This window comes from Synchiropus splendidus, chromosome 10 (genome assembly GCF_027744825.2).
Source record: "Synchiropus splendidus isolate RoL2022-P1 chromosome 10, RoL_Sspl_1.0, whole genome shotgun sequence".
NCBI lineage: Eukaryota > Metazoa > Chordata > Actinopteri > Syngnathiformes > Callionymidae > Synchiropus > Synchiropus splendidus.
Genome location: NC_071343.1, coordinates 2,007,237 through 2,019,830, shown reverse-complemented (window position 1 = coordinate 2,019,830; position 12,594 = coordinate 2,007,237). Strand labels below are relative to the sequence as shown.

Sequence of the window (12,594 nt, the reverse complement as noted above, 5' to 3'; positions counted from 1 at the left end):
TCATTTTGACAAAAAGGTCAGCGCTTCCTGTTGAGGAATGATGAGCGTCTGGAGTCAAACCCACACAGACACACGGGGTTCTGGCAGAGGCTGGTTCTGAGAAGGCGCCGCAGGCTCCCCAGCTATTTGTGCAACTGTTGAACTCAAGAGGCCTGATAATTATTCGGGGTTGTCGATGGCGGAATTCGTCATCCAAGTTCTGAGTCAAAATGTCTTGAGGTCAGTGTGCGCTGAGTCAAAGTGAGACTTGACGGATGACGCCATTATGATCACATAACACGTCCTCGTTACTTTTATTTGGAAACATTGTAATTCCAGAGTAATTAAACTCCAATTGTTGGAGATTTTGACTCAGTGGAGGGCGATGACTCACTCAGCCAGTGATGAAGCCCGACTGTAGAGAAGGAGAGCTCAGTTGTGTAACGCACACAGCCATTGGTCTCATTTGGCCTGTTGGACTCCATATTAGCATCAAATCATTCGCTGCCAACATTTCAGTACTTAGATCAGAGCTAGCTGCACGCACTCATTAGCACAGCGTCGCTTAGTTAGCATAGCATCGATGTGACTCACAGGTGCAGCGTCAGGCTGGTTATCAATCAGTCACTGGCATTGACTTGCTAGAATGGCATCACTTTGCTAGCTTAGCACGGCTCAGCACAGTTTCATTTGTTGATTTATTTAAAGAAAGGAATCTCGACTTCCACGTTCAGCGTCGCATGTTGACGCATTGGCAGCGTGACACATGAAAACAAAAACACATAGGTTGGAGTTAGGGCTCCATTATTTCTACACTCAACAGCGTCTCACATTGCTATTTAAAGGTCATCAATGTGCATTTTAGTCATGATGACTTTCCGTCACTAAGGAGGAGAGCCACAGAAGGGGTTATAAATAGCCAATGACATCCAGTGTAATTCAGTGTAGAGAGCTTCAGCATGTTGCCCTGCAACGTTCTCTGCGTGTGCTGCTCCTTGTAGCTGTATGGCACTGCATCTTCCCCACGCATGATGCCCACATGCGATGCGCCATGTGGCCCTGCACAACGCATGAGCCACGCCACCTTACCTGGAACGCTACAGAAGGAAAACTTTGAAACACCTGTGCGTAACGTTAAAGGCCAAAGGCGGTCTTTTTCACCACTATAGTACACAAAAGTCAACTTTCCCAACGTCAATATGCTATGCCATGGCAGTGAGGTAGGCTTGCGCTAAAGCTAGCCTTCAGCGTTGCATGTTGGTGTCAGTGGAGTAAAAAACATGTTGCATTCCTAGCAAGGGCTGTGGCTCGCAATCCGCGAGGAGCATCGCCGCTGATTCTGGACCTCTTCTATGGACTTAGTGGATCCTTCACGATTGCTACCGAGCCCAAAAATCGTATTCTCGATCCTTGTCAGCACCATCTCATTCTAATGAGCTCGCGGCGCCACCCCTTGTCAGAGCTGTGACATGACGCGATGGTTCAGTTACCAGACACGCAGCTTAAATGAGCCACTAACTGTATTGTTCTGGCTATTCTCTTCACGAAAACCGATCTGTGTGGGTAAAGACCCTGTCCACAATACATAGTTTTACTTGGTCTGTCATTCATGTGAAATTGATTGATGTGATCCTGATGAGGATGAAATAGCTTTGAAAATATCGATGATGGTGGAATGTATCGTGCTATTATTGATATAATGGGCAAAATATTGCGACGTTATTGGTGTCGTGGGGACCACTTTTTAAGAGCACAGTGGAAACAAATGTGTTTGTTAAACTGGTTAGCATATGCTACAGAGAGTGGCTAGCACTGGCTCCCGACTGACTGCGTGCAGTCCATGATAAACGGAGCGCGCAGCCACGTGTCTGGTCTGCAGCGGGATTCAAAGGAGATTTCCTGACTTGATGCGACGTTCATGCGAGTTCTCCTAGTGGGGAACTCGTTCTAACAATAACTCCGGGAGCGCATGAACAGAGTTGGACATGTTGTAGCTGAACAGCCTCATCAAGCCGCGACCTTGTCATTCTGTTGCCGCGCAGATCTCCTGCATCATCAGCCCCTGCTTCCCTACATCCAGCCTTCCTCTCTCAAATGTAACATTTCAGCCAAAATGATAATGAGACGTCAGCTCCTCTTACGTAATCAAGCACCCAGGGCTCCGCGTTCGCTTTCCTCCATTTATTCTCCCCTCATGTATCAGCGTCTCCAGCCGGAGTTCGGCCCTCCCAGAGCGCCGACACTCAGACGCCGCTCACATGGAGGCATGAACAGTGGAAGACAAATGAAGCCCTATCTTTTATTCATCAGCAAAGAAACAGCACCAGTCGAGTGTAGCGCACACTTGAGAGGCCGAGCTTCCCAAATCCCGGCAAGTGCAAGTGACTCGCAAATCAAAGATGGAGTGAATTAAAAACAAACTCTGCCAAACGTTCCGGAGCGGTCCTTCTTTACTTCCCGACCACAATGAATTTGGAGAAGAAAGTCCAATCCCCAGGACTTCAGGCATCCAGCACCCTTGAAGGAATAGCTCGGCAGAAAGGCTCTCCACTGGAGACTGCGCGACCCAGATGGAACTAGTAGCAACGTCAACGTAAAAATCTGGGACGGTAGTTCCACAAGTGAACTGTAAAATGTCCTTGAAACTACCAGCTCCTGAAGCGGTTGTTCCGCTGTCGTTTCTCAATGACATGCCTCTCTAGTCAAAACAAAACTGATGCGTACAAACACGGCGGCACAAGGCAAATGAGACCACGCTAATCTCTTTCCTTCGACCGGACGAGGCAGCAGTGTTTACGACTCACCTCCTGCTCCCCGGTGACTGAGGCCTGCTGTTGCAGGTGAGCACCAGTGTTTAACTGGGGGCGTGACACCTGCAGCTGCTCCTGGCTCGGCCCTGGTTTTCAGTCAGAGCTGCTCGAGTTAACCACAGCAGCCTGTGAGGCTCTACAGTGGGCCACACACCTGAGGATTATCAGGCCGTCGCTGCTTCCCGACCAAGGACTCGTCTTTAGTTTTAGCTTTCATGTGATGACATTCATGTCAGCTGGGAGTGACGATCGCTCCCAACTTGAACTGTGACGTAGACACTAAATCACCCGCTCATGAGAAGTGAATCTCACTACATTCTGCAGCTGTCCACCCCCGGTCCGTTGCCTCAGGTTCCGGGCGGGATGCTAGGACCCGTTGTTTAGTCATTTAGTTCAAAACAAAACATAAATGTTTTATCACTTGTGATCTGGCTGGCCTCAACTAATCTTCTTCTAGCTTGGAGGACAAGCTTCTCGATCAGTGCTGGTACTGAATCTTTACTGCGATCACATTTTCGGGGCGCACCAAAAAAAATCACTACAGATTTTTTAAATCCTTGAGTGTTAACTGATGAGAAGCTTCAAACTCTTTTGACCCTCTAGATTTGTGTTTTCTTTGCAGACACTCAATCACTGAAACTATTTAGCCCCAAAACTTTACTGACAGAAGGTGTTCTTGCACCTTGATATCACATATAAACCATTGTGTCTATTTATTAATATTGAGTCACCTTCTCTGGCTGTCACTCAAGGAGAATAAGTGAGTGAAAATCTAGTCAGGACACACCCTAGTGTGAGATGCTTTAAATAAATAAAAAAAAACCATTTTACATCATTTTTTGAATTACATTTTTCAACCAACTACATGTATTTGAAGCTCTTGTCGGCCCCATTAAATGATTCAGTGGACCTGATTGGGCCCCCGTGCCTTGGGTTTGATCTGTGATCCATGTTCTAGTCGGGTTTGGTCACGAATCAAAATAAGATGGGGGTAAAGTCTTGGAGTAGAGCCACGGATGAAAGACATGTTTTCAGGTTGAGGGAGGTCCTTAGATTCCTGTGTGAACCAGACCGGACTGCAGAGTCTGGGGAAAGGGGAGTCGCCTCCCAGACTTGACGGTGTGGGGGTGAAGACACGATGACAAGTCTGGAGTGGCTGAGCTGACCGGGCCACACAGGCTCCATCTGAGGCGAGTCTCGTGAGGAAAGCTCGTAGTTTTTATTGAAATCTTTGCATATAATTTATTTGCACAAAAACAGCCTCCCAAATGAACAGTTGTTGCACAGCAGATCCAAAAGAAACAACATAAGCATAAATTCAAAGACCACAACATCCACATTTGCACATTTTGAACCAACCCTCGGTGCAGATTCCCGCATGCTTCACTGTGCATGTTCACTTGAAGAACTCCAACAATCCCCAAATGCCCCTCATCGCTGGGGAGGCGGGCCCTGGGTAAACAACATGACTCATGCCGCGCGTTGACACGCTCGCCGAGTCCTCCGACACCACGTCCTCTCATTAAATGAGTTGGCAGGACTGGTGCATAACTCTGCAGTGATGAGGTTCTACGCCGTGCACGAAACTCTCAAGGAAACTGGACCCGGGAACTAGAATGCAGATGGTGGGGGGTTATTTCAAAAAGCAAACATTGATGTAAGACACTTTTTCCGCCTGAACACCCATAAAAAAATTTCAAATGTATTGCATTCAATAAGGTATTTTGACTTCAGAAAGCTGCACACAGCGTCCCTCTGCTCCTGCGTGTGGCGGCCTGAAACAATCCCCCGTCTGCTGCGCCGCGAACGCGCCACTTCCTTGGGCGACTCTGGCAGTTTGGAAGGGCCGACCGTTTCCTTTCCTCAAGTGAGTGCAGCACTTCAACCAACTGAAGAAGGAAGGGGGGCGTCTGATGTTCTGAAGTGGGGTTGCCAAATTTGCAGTAAGAGGATAATAAAAACCCCGCAACGATGATTTCATTGTCTGCCACACACGCTAATCCGCTCAAGTATTCCGCTTAAAACACTGGCAATTAAAAGAACATAAAGGCTGTAAGAGAACTCAACTCCCCCAAATTTGATCCGGCGCGTCTCTTTGAACTCTGAATGTGGATGTTTCAGTGTCTTGAAGGGGTGTTGTGTGGCGTGCTCGCGATCTGATCTGCACCACTTGGTATTATTTATGAGCTCCTCCAGTGAAACACTGTCAAGCGTTTGTTTTAAACGTTGTGCAAAGCATCGAGATGTTTGGATCCTGTGCCGCTGCAGGGCTTGTGTGAGCACAGACTTTCAATATTAAATTAGTCGTTCGACTTCCTTCCATGGTCCGTTGCCCGTCGTGGGGGCAGCTGCTGCGGCTGAGAAGCCCAGACCTTATTTCCATAGAGGGGTCAGCTGACAGACATCACGTCCTGGCGCTGACCCGGGGCCTCAGTGTCACCGCCCACTGGTGAGTATGAAGAGCTTAGTCTTTTGGCTCAGCTCTTTCTAGTCCAACATGTGCAGAGCATCTTGCTTTTTCTAGTTTAAAATGCATGATATGATGCAGTGGCTTGAGGGTATTGAGAGCATTTGTAGGACTCTTAACTAGTGATGCTCTGGTCGATCAGCAGCCAATCATGATCGGCCATGAGAAAGTGTGAGAACTATCACGCTTTTTTCTCCTGAAGAAGTGAAGACAAACATGTTTTTTTTCCCGCATATCAAATACTTGGTAGCAGCCACAAGTGATCACAGATTCATAGCAATCCATGCGATGGGTGAACTCTAGAGCAGGGGTCACCAACCTGTCCCAGAAAGACACCTGATGGGAACAGAAACCTGCACCCGGAACAGTTCGCTGAGCCCTGCTCCAGATGAATCCACCTGTAATGCTCCGCCCTCTTCAAAGATGGCGGCTATGGCTATTCGTTAAAGCAAGATTGTCGACCTCCAACCTTCATCAATGCATAGTGTGAGCTCACGATCCAAACACCAATATGGCTGCCACATTTCCCAAAGTGACATCGCTGTTGACCCCGAATGTGTGCGAACAGTAGAAAACCGACGGTCACATTTGTTTGTTGGTTTAAAAAAAGACATCAAAATGAAGCCAAGCTGCTTCATCTCCAACGGTACATTTCCAAAAACAAAGATGTGTCTGTAGATATATTTATAGTGCGCGTGTCCGACCGCAGGACGGATGCGCTGTCCGTCTGACTGTGGATTGTGTGGTATGGTCTCTGGCCGTCCAACAAACGCGGCGCGCCGCACACCTCCGACTTCCCAGTGACATCATTACGGGCGCTTGATTGACTTGACAGAGCTGATGCGGGCGAGCGCGACTGTTTCTGACAGATCTCCCTTTGAGCAAAGTACATTGTGTTTTGTAAACAAGCGAGCGCAGACTTACTGGCCTAGTTGTGGGTTCTTTGGCGAGCCACGCTTCATTAAAACTTGTTTTAATCATCTCTGCGACTGATCACAGCCGCGCGCCGCTCGCTCTTTGTTTCCTCTGGAGGAACATTTCTGGAGAGACGCGGAGGCTTCTTTGATGGCTCCTGCGTCAAACTTCACAGAGAGGTACTTGTGGAATGCTTTGGATTCTTTGTGCTGGGAAGGTGTGACGTCGACTTCCCAGCCGTCCTCAGTCCTCCGCTGACCACAGCAAGCGCTCGCCCAGTACATTCTTTTTCATCCTCTCCACCTTTTATCACGCTGCCGGAGCTAACGGAATATTTACTAACACCGTGACACACTTTCTCTGCTTCTCAGCCTTTACACCTGCTGCCAGAGAGCTGTTCATTTCTGGAATTTTCTTCCGCGTTCACACCTTAAAAATGCCAGTTTAAAGCCGAGTTTGGCTTTTTAGGTTCCTGTGTTTCTGATGTATGGATGGCCAACTGAAACTGTGGCGGGGGGATTCACAGTAAAACAATGGATGCCTATTGGAATAGATCCCTGAATTCAGCATCACAGCAGTCATGAAAATATCTGAAAACCACAAACATTCAACAATAATCCCCTCAAAAAAGTATTTCACTTGCTAAATGGGTCCAAGTTGGCATCTAAAGGGTTACAGTTTTGGACATGATTAAATAGCAGAATCAATCATTTTATTTTGTTTAAAAGCATTTTTAACTGCCGCTGGCTCGGTGGACGAGGAAGGATTGAAAAGGTAAAATTGTGTTTTGAAATTCTCAAGCCAGTGCACAGCTCTGGACCCTGAGGGCCCAAAAACACAGCGTGGCTTCATCTGAAAGTGGCTTATTTGGCTCCACTGGGTTTGTGACATCAGTTGCACGTCAATCACAGACACATCATTTTCCAGCTCGGTTTGACCTTCTCCTCAATGCCGCGTCATGATTGACATCAAGGACGGCAGCACAGATAGACAGTGACAACCAGGACGCTGACAAAGCAAGAGGAAGTGTGAGATGATCGGATTGGCAGCAAGATAAGGTCAAGAGTGGCCTTCGCCTTCTCGTCGTATCAATGCCTCCCTCAAGTGCCTTCGTCGTGTTCTGCCCAGGGAAACTCTCAAGCTATTATTGCGCCGTAGCTGTGCCTGTACCTCCATGTTCATGTGTGGCTAACATGCTAGCATCTGAGCTAGCCTCACCCACCATATTGCTTTGTCGCAGCCAGCATCGAGAGCAGCTTTGCTCAGCTGGAGTGGAACGTCTGCTGACTTTATGCTTTCAGAAGTGATGGGTTTTGCATCTGGCTCTCTTCTGCTGTTCCTCTACTGCCAGGCTCATCTGTCTCACTAGCAGAAGCGATGCTTTGGAATCCGTCCGTGCTCTACAGTCGACATTTAGATTGAGCAGTTGAGCGTCTTGTACTCCCTGGTTGACAATGACCACGTTTACATGCAGACGGACGGAGGCACCAGCCTTGCTGCGGTTGGGACGAGATTCAGACAGTGAATCCAGGTAATGTCTCCTCCATGACAATAGGTGGTGCTATGTCCTCTTTGAAAACGGACTTCATGTTTAAATCATTTTGTCAGCAGTGACAGGTGACTAGCTCCTGCTGAAGCATTCTGGGACATTTTAAATGTCCACTTGAATCGTGAAAATACTCATTATATAATACATTATATTCCCCACTTGTGTGGTAGATTGGTTTTGTTGCTTCAAAAAATTAGATGGCAGGAGGGTTGCCCAGTCCTATCTCAACCATGCTAATGGCTACGTGCTGCTGTGGTCCAGTTGAACTGGATTGAATTGGATTATGGCACATAATCTTAGTCCGACTCTGATTCCATTTTCTCAACAGCTGTGTAAACGTGGTCATTGTCGCGAGTCACAAGTGACATTTCACGAGAGACCACATGAGATTTGACGAGGGCCACAGCTGGCCCCTGAGCCCTGCTTTGAAAGAAGAAGAAACAATCTTCTAATTTGGTTTCTCACTGTAGAAAGGTCGAATTAATAATGAAGAGGTAACAGCAAGCTGGATGATGCCACGTTTTCTCACTTGTCTAAATGAATAATAAATCACCGGTTTGTGAGGAGGCGGAACATCGCACCCCTCGCAGGTTCAAACTCTCGAACACCTTTGGTCTGACTGGAACAAAGGAAGAAATCCTCCCGGCTCAGCTCCTGCGTCTCCTTAAACATTCTGCTGTTGTTATTTTAAGAACGGGGACATGTCACGGTTCAACGGCACTCGCATGAAGTCGGGACCATTTGAGTGGAAAAGCTCAAACAATCGTCAATGAAACAGCTGCAGGGTGAATGTGATGAAAGCATGAGTCATGAGGATCTCGCCTTTGCTGCTAACAGTTCCTCGTTTATCTCTGTTTTAGAGCCGGCATATGCAAACTCCTGAGCACAAACGTTTTTCCAGGAGGACGTAATTCCCGATTGAAAAATCATCCATCGCACCATTCCGGGATGAGAAGCTTAAAACTGGGTAAATGTTGTCCTTTTCTCCAGAACTTCCAGGTAATCTGGATCAATGTGGAGCTTTGCCTTCATTTCCCAGTACTGGCTTCTGTTGGGCTCCACGTAAACAGTACTCGGCGTTGTGCAGTAGAGAATGGCCTGCTGTATGCGATCTGGATGCGTGTATTGATGTCCCACATCAAAGTCTGAGGTATACTGAGCGGATGAATGCGCTCCGTGTCTGCAGGGCAATGTGTTGCTGTGGCGTGTGTTCTTGTCGGGCTCCAGCGCGTCTCTGCGGTAACCCGGATCATCGCGGCGAGGGGTGGAGGACTTATTAAGAGGCTCCGGAGACGTGGCGCTGTACTCCGAGCTGATTATGTTACTGGCCGCTTCCTCATCCGAGTTAGCGAGGAAAGCGCCACTCAACTCATCGAAGTCCCTAAAGCCGTCCACGGACTTGCTGTCGGCGGGGGTGTGAGCGGCGCTGCGGCTCGCCGGCTCTGCCGGAGGCGGGATGTACTCGTAGAGATGCCCGGCTGACGTCTTGACCTTTGGAATGGCGCCCGCCTTCTTGTAAAGGCCGTACTCCATGTTGAGGGAGCTGATGCAGGCGTTCATGGAGTTGTTCTGCTCGTTCTGATTCTTCTGGTGTCGCCGCTTCATGACCACAAACAAGCCGGCGGCCACAAACACTGACATGATGAAGATGAGAAGCAGAGCAAGGATCATCACAGACAGAGGGATGCTGCTGAAGTGCGTGTCAGAGTCCAGCGACGTTTCTATGGTGATGGTGCTGCCGGGGAAGGTTTCCTCCGAGGGGGGGATGACAGACGCAGGGGTGTTGGAGTTATTAGGGCAGAAATTAGACGTCTTGATGTATCTCATATCCTCCCCGGCGAGCCTCTTAGGGGAGCCGCAGATAACGTTGTTTACCACCGTGCCGGTGCTCAGCTGTTCCAGCCACATCCTCAGATCCAGAATGCTACAAGAGCAGTCCCAGGGATTCTCGAACAAATCCACCTGCACCAGCGCCGTCAGCTGATCCAGCACGCCGCCGACAGGTAGGTACCTGAGAAGGTTGCTGCGCAGGTTGAGCCTCGCCAAAGTCAGGCCTCTGAAGGTCTCCGCTGGCAGCGTTTTCAGCAGATTATTGTTCAGGAAGAGCAGCTGGAGTTTGGGAACATGCTGGAAACTGTCGGAGGCCACCTCCTTGATCACGTTGTACTCCAGATACAGGAACTGCAGGCTCTCCAGTCCGTAGAACATGTCGGAGGTAAGACGGTCGATCAAGTTGCCGTTCAGATAGAGCCTCCTCAAATGAGTCAAATCCTCAAACGCCTGCTCGTGTATCCGAGCGATCCGGTTGTTCCCTAGATGAAGTAAGTCTAATCCAGTGGCCTCAAGAAAATCGGACCTGCGCACCACGGGGATGAAATTCCCGGTGAGGTACATCTTTTTGGGGTTGTACGGTTTTGGATTTAGGTCTGAGATGTACTCGATCTTCCGCTCCTGGCAGTTCACGTTCAGGCCGAGGTCTGAGATCTGGAGATTGCAGGTGCAGGCAGCCGGGCAGTCTAAAGGCACGGGGGATTTGGTTTGGTAGGAAATAATCTGGCCGTAATTCTGCGGTTTGTTGGATGGCACCCGAGCAGTCGGTCTTGATTTTAATTTTCCTGACTGCCGTGGGCCCTTGGTGGGTCTGGATGAGGAGCGCGCGATCCCAGACGAGGTCAGAGAGGCGGTGACTTGAGCTGGTGTGCTCCTATAGTATGCGTCGGTGCTCAAATGGGGCAGGGGTGGCATCTCATACTCGGCAATGGCTCTCCTGGGACACAGCTCCTGCTTGGAAACCTCGTCGAGATCCCTTCCGTGCAGGCGGAACGGGAACTCGCAGACGACGTCCCCCACCAGGGCGGTGTAGGATATGCTCTCCAGCCAGGTTTTCAGAGTAATCAACTCACACGAGCAGTTCCAGGGATTCTCCTCCAGCTGCAGCTCCACCACACCGTTCATGTGCTCCAGCAGACCCGAGTAAGGGAGCACTTTCAGCTGATTTCCCCTCAAGTCCAAGTGTGTCAGCGGGACGTGCTGGAAAATGTTGACGGGCAACGCAGATATCAAGTTGTCATTAAGAATCAGCACCTCGAGATGTTGAAGTCTGCTGAAGGCGTCCGCCGCCACGTGCGTGATGTAATTATAATCAAGCTGAAGGTACTCCAGACTCTCCAGCCCCACAAACAACTCCTCCTTCAAGGCGTCGATCTTGTTGTTGTTCAGGTGCAACCGCTTTAATCCCTGAAGTCCGTTAAATGCCCCCGCTTCCAGCACCGATATTTCATTGCTGCCCAGGTGGAGGATGGTGAGTCCGGTGTAGTCGACAAAGTCGTTGGCGGACAGCTTGTTCAAAAGGTTCCCGGTGAGGAGCAGGTAGTACTGGTGCGCCTGAACCGGGCGGATGTCCGAGATCCTCACGATGCCTCTGTTCTCGCAGCTGACTGTCAGTATCCCTTCTTTCTCTTCACACTCACACAGTCTTTGACAAATCCCTCCGTAAGAGCTGAGCACCTCGGCCGCGCTCGCCGCCGAGATCAGGACGTGGAAAAGCCAAAGATGCATTTTCCTGTACATGGTGGCCGCGGCAGGTGCCCAAGATGTCATCTGCGAACGGAGGAGAGGGTGAGGACGACAACTTTAAACATTCATCAGCTGCTTTTCCCCGTCTAACTTGTCTCAGCGGGAGGGGAGAGCAACTTCCCAGAGCCATGTAATTCACCACAAGGAAGGTCAGAGCGCCGGCGGTGGCGCGGCGACAGGCGGCGGTGTCGCACACATGCACGTCCGCCTGCAGCTCCTGAGTTCCCAGCTAAAGATTTGAACAAAAAGCATACCTCCTGTTCATGGATGAAGACGCCGGTGATCTTCCGGGTGTTTAATCCGTCAATCCAGGAAAGTAGGATCCGCCGGGCTGAAGAGCGGGACACACACGCGGGTGGACCATAACTGCTGCTCTTTATCCGATATGTGTGAAGATAGTGAAGGATGTGCGCCTTGTAACTAAGTCTCTCCCCCTCGCTCAGCTGTCTCTGCTCCCTCCCTCCCTCCCGCTCTGGCTCTCTCTCCGCTCGTCCCTCTCCCTGCTTGTTCCAACCCACTCTTGCTGTCGACCCTGGTGGTCGGAGGGATGTCATGTCATTTCATGCACAGCGAATCAGCTCACTGAAGCGTCGACCGAGCGCCCCCCCCTCCACCCCACACACACATTCACACACACATGTTGACCTACCTTCATCGAAATGTCCCAAAAACAGTGATCAATAATTTAGCTGAGTGGATCCTCCTCCGCGATGCTTTGTTAAACCGCTTATCAAGCTATTCATCCCCACAACAAAACCGGGATCATCGCGAATGGCAGCGGCTTTTCAGAATCAGCCCGTCCTCCGCTGTGAGGGACTGAAGGACGACTCCGGTATCTGCAACCCACCCTTCTTGCACAGTGCACAGAAATGTGTTTGTGTGATCCAAGAAAGTTTGAGTCAGAAGACGACGTTACGTCAGAGCCGAGTCCCACATGCTGGGACTGTTGCAGGAGCCCTGACTCTCCCGTGGTCTTTCATCCTCCCCGGTCAACGTTTAACAAGGCAACCAGTTTCCTCTCTCGCATTTTTTCTGAGCTTCTTCCAGCTATATGAATTATTTCTCATTGAAAAGGAAACAGGACGAACTTCTCTATCGTTAACTACCCACGTGTGAGGAAAAAAAAACATCAGCTGAACCCGCCCCGCCACGGAAAAGGAGGGGCTCCTGGTTTACTTGTCCTTCATTTGACGCGACCATGGGAACACACCCGCCAGGCACCGCAGTCAGAGGGCATCACACGCTTTATAGAACCAGGGTTACAAATGGTAACCCCAGATTTCTATCCAGCTACTCGG

General features: G+C 49.7%; 1 protein-coding gene across 1 annotated transcript; it reads right to left on the bottom strand.

The window, feature by feature from the left end:
• Positions 1-3,858: 3,858 nt before the first annotated feature.
• Positions 3,859-11,718, bottom strand: slitrk5b (SLIT and NTRK-like family, member 5b). The gene is made up of 2 exons (XM_053877899.1): positions 11,551-11,718; positions 3,859-11,320 (listed from the first exon to the last, which is right to left on the bottom strand). The coding sequence occupies exon 2, from the start codon at positions 11,318-11,320 to the stop codon at positions 8,678-8,680; it is 2,643 nt and encodes an 880-aa protein (XP_053733874.1). The 5' UTR covers positions 11,551-11,718; the 3' UTR covers positions 3,859-8,677.
• Between the last annotated feature and the right edge of the window lie 876 nt (positions 11,719-12,594).

What these genes read in the sequence shown, in the direction of transcription:
- slitrk5b (XM_053877899.1), bottom strand. Translation starts at nt 11,320, where the DNA reads ATGACATCTTGGGCACCTGCCGCGGCCACCATGTACAGGAAAATGCAT.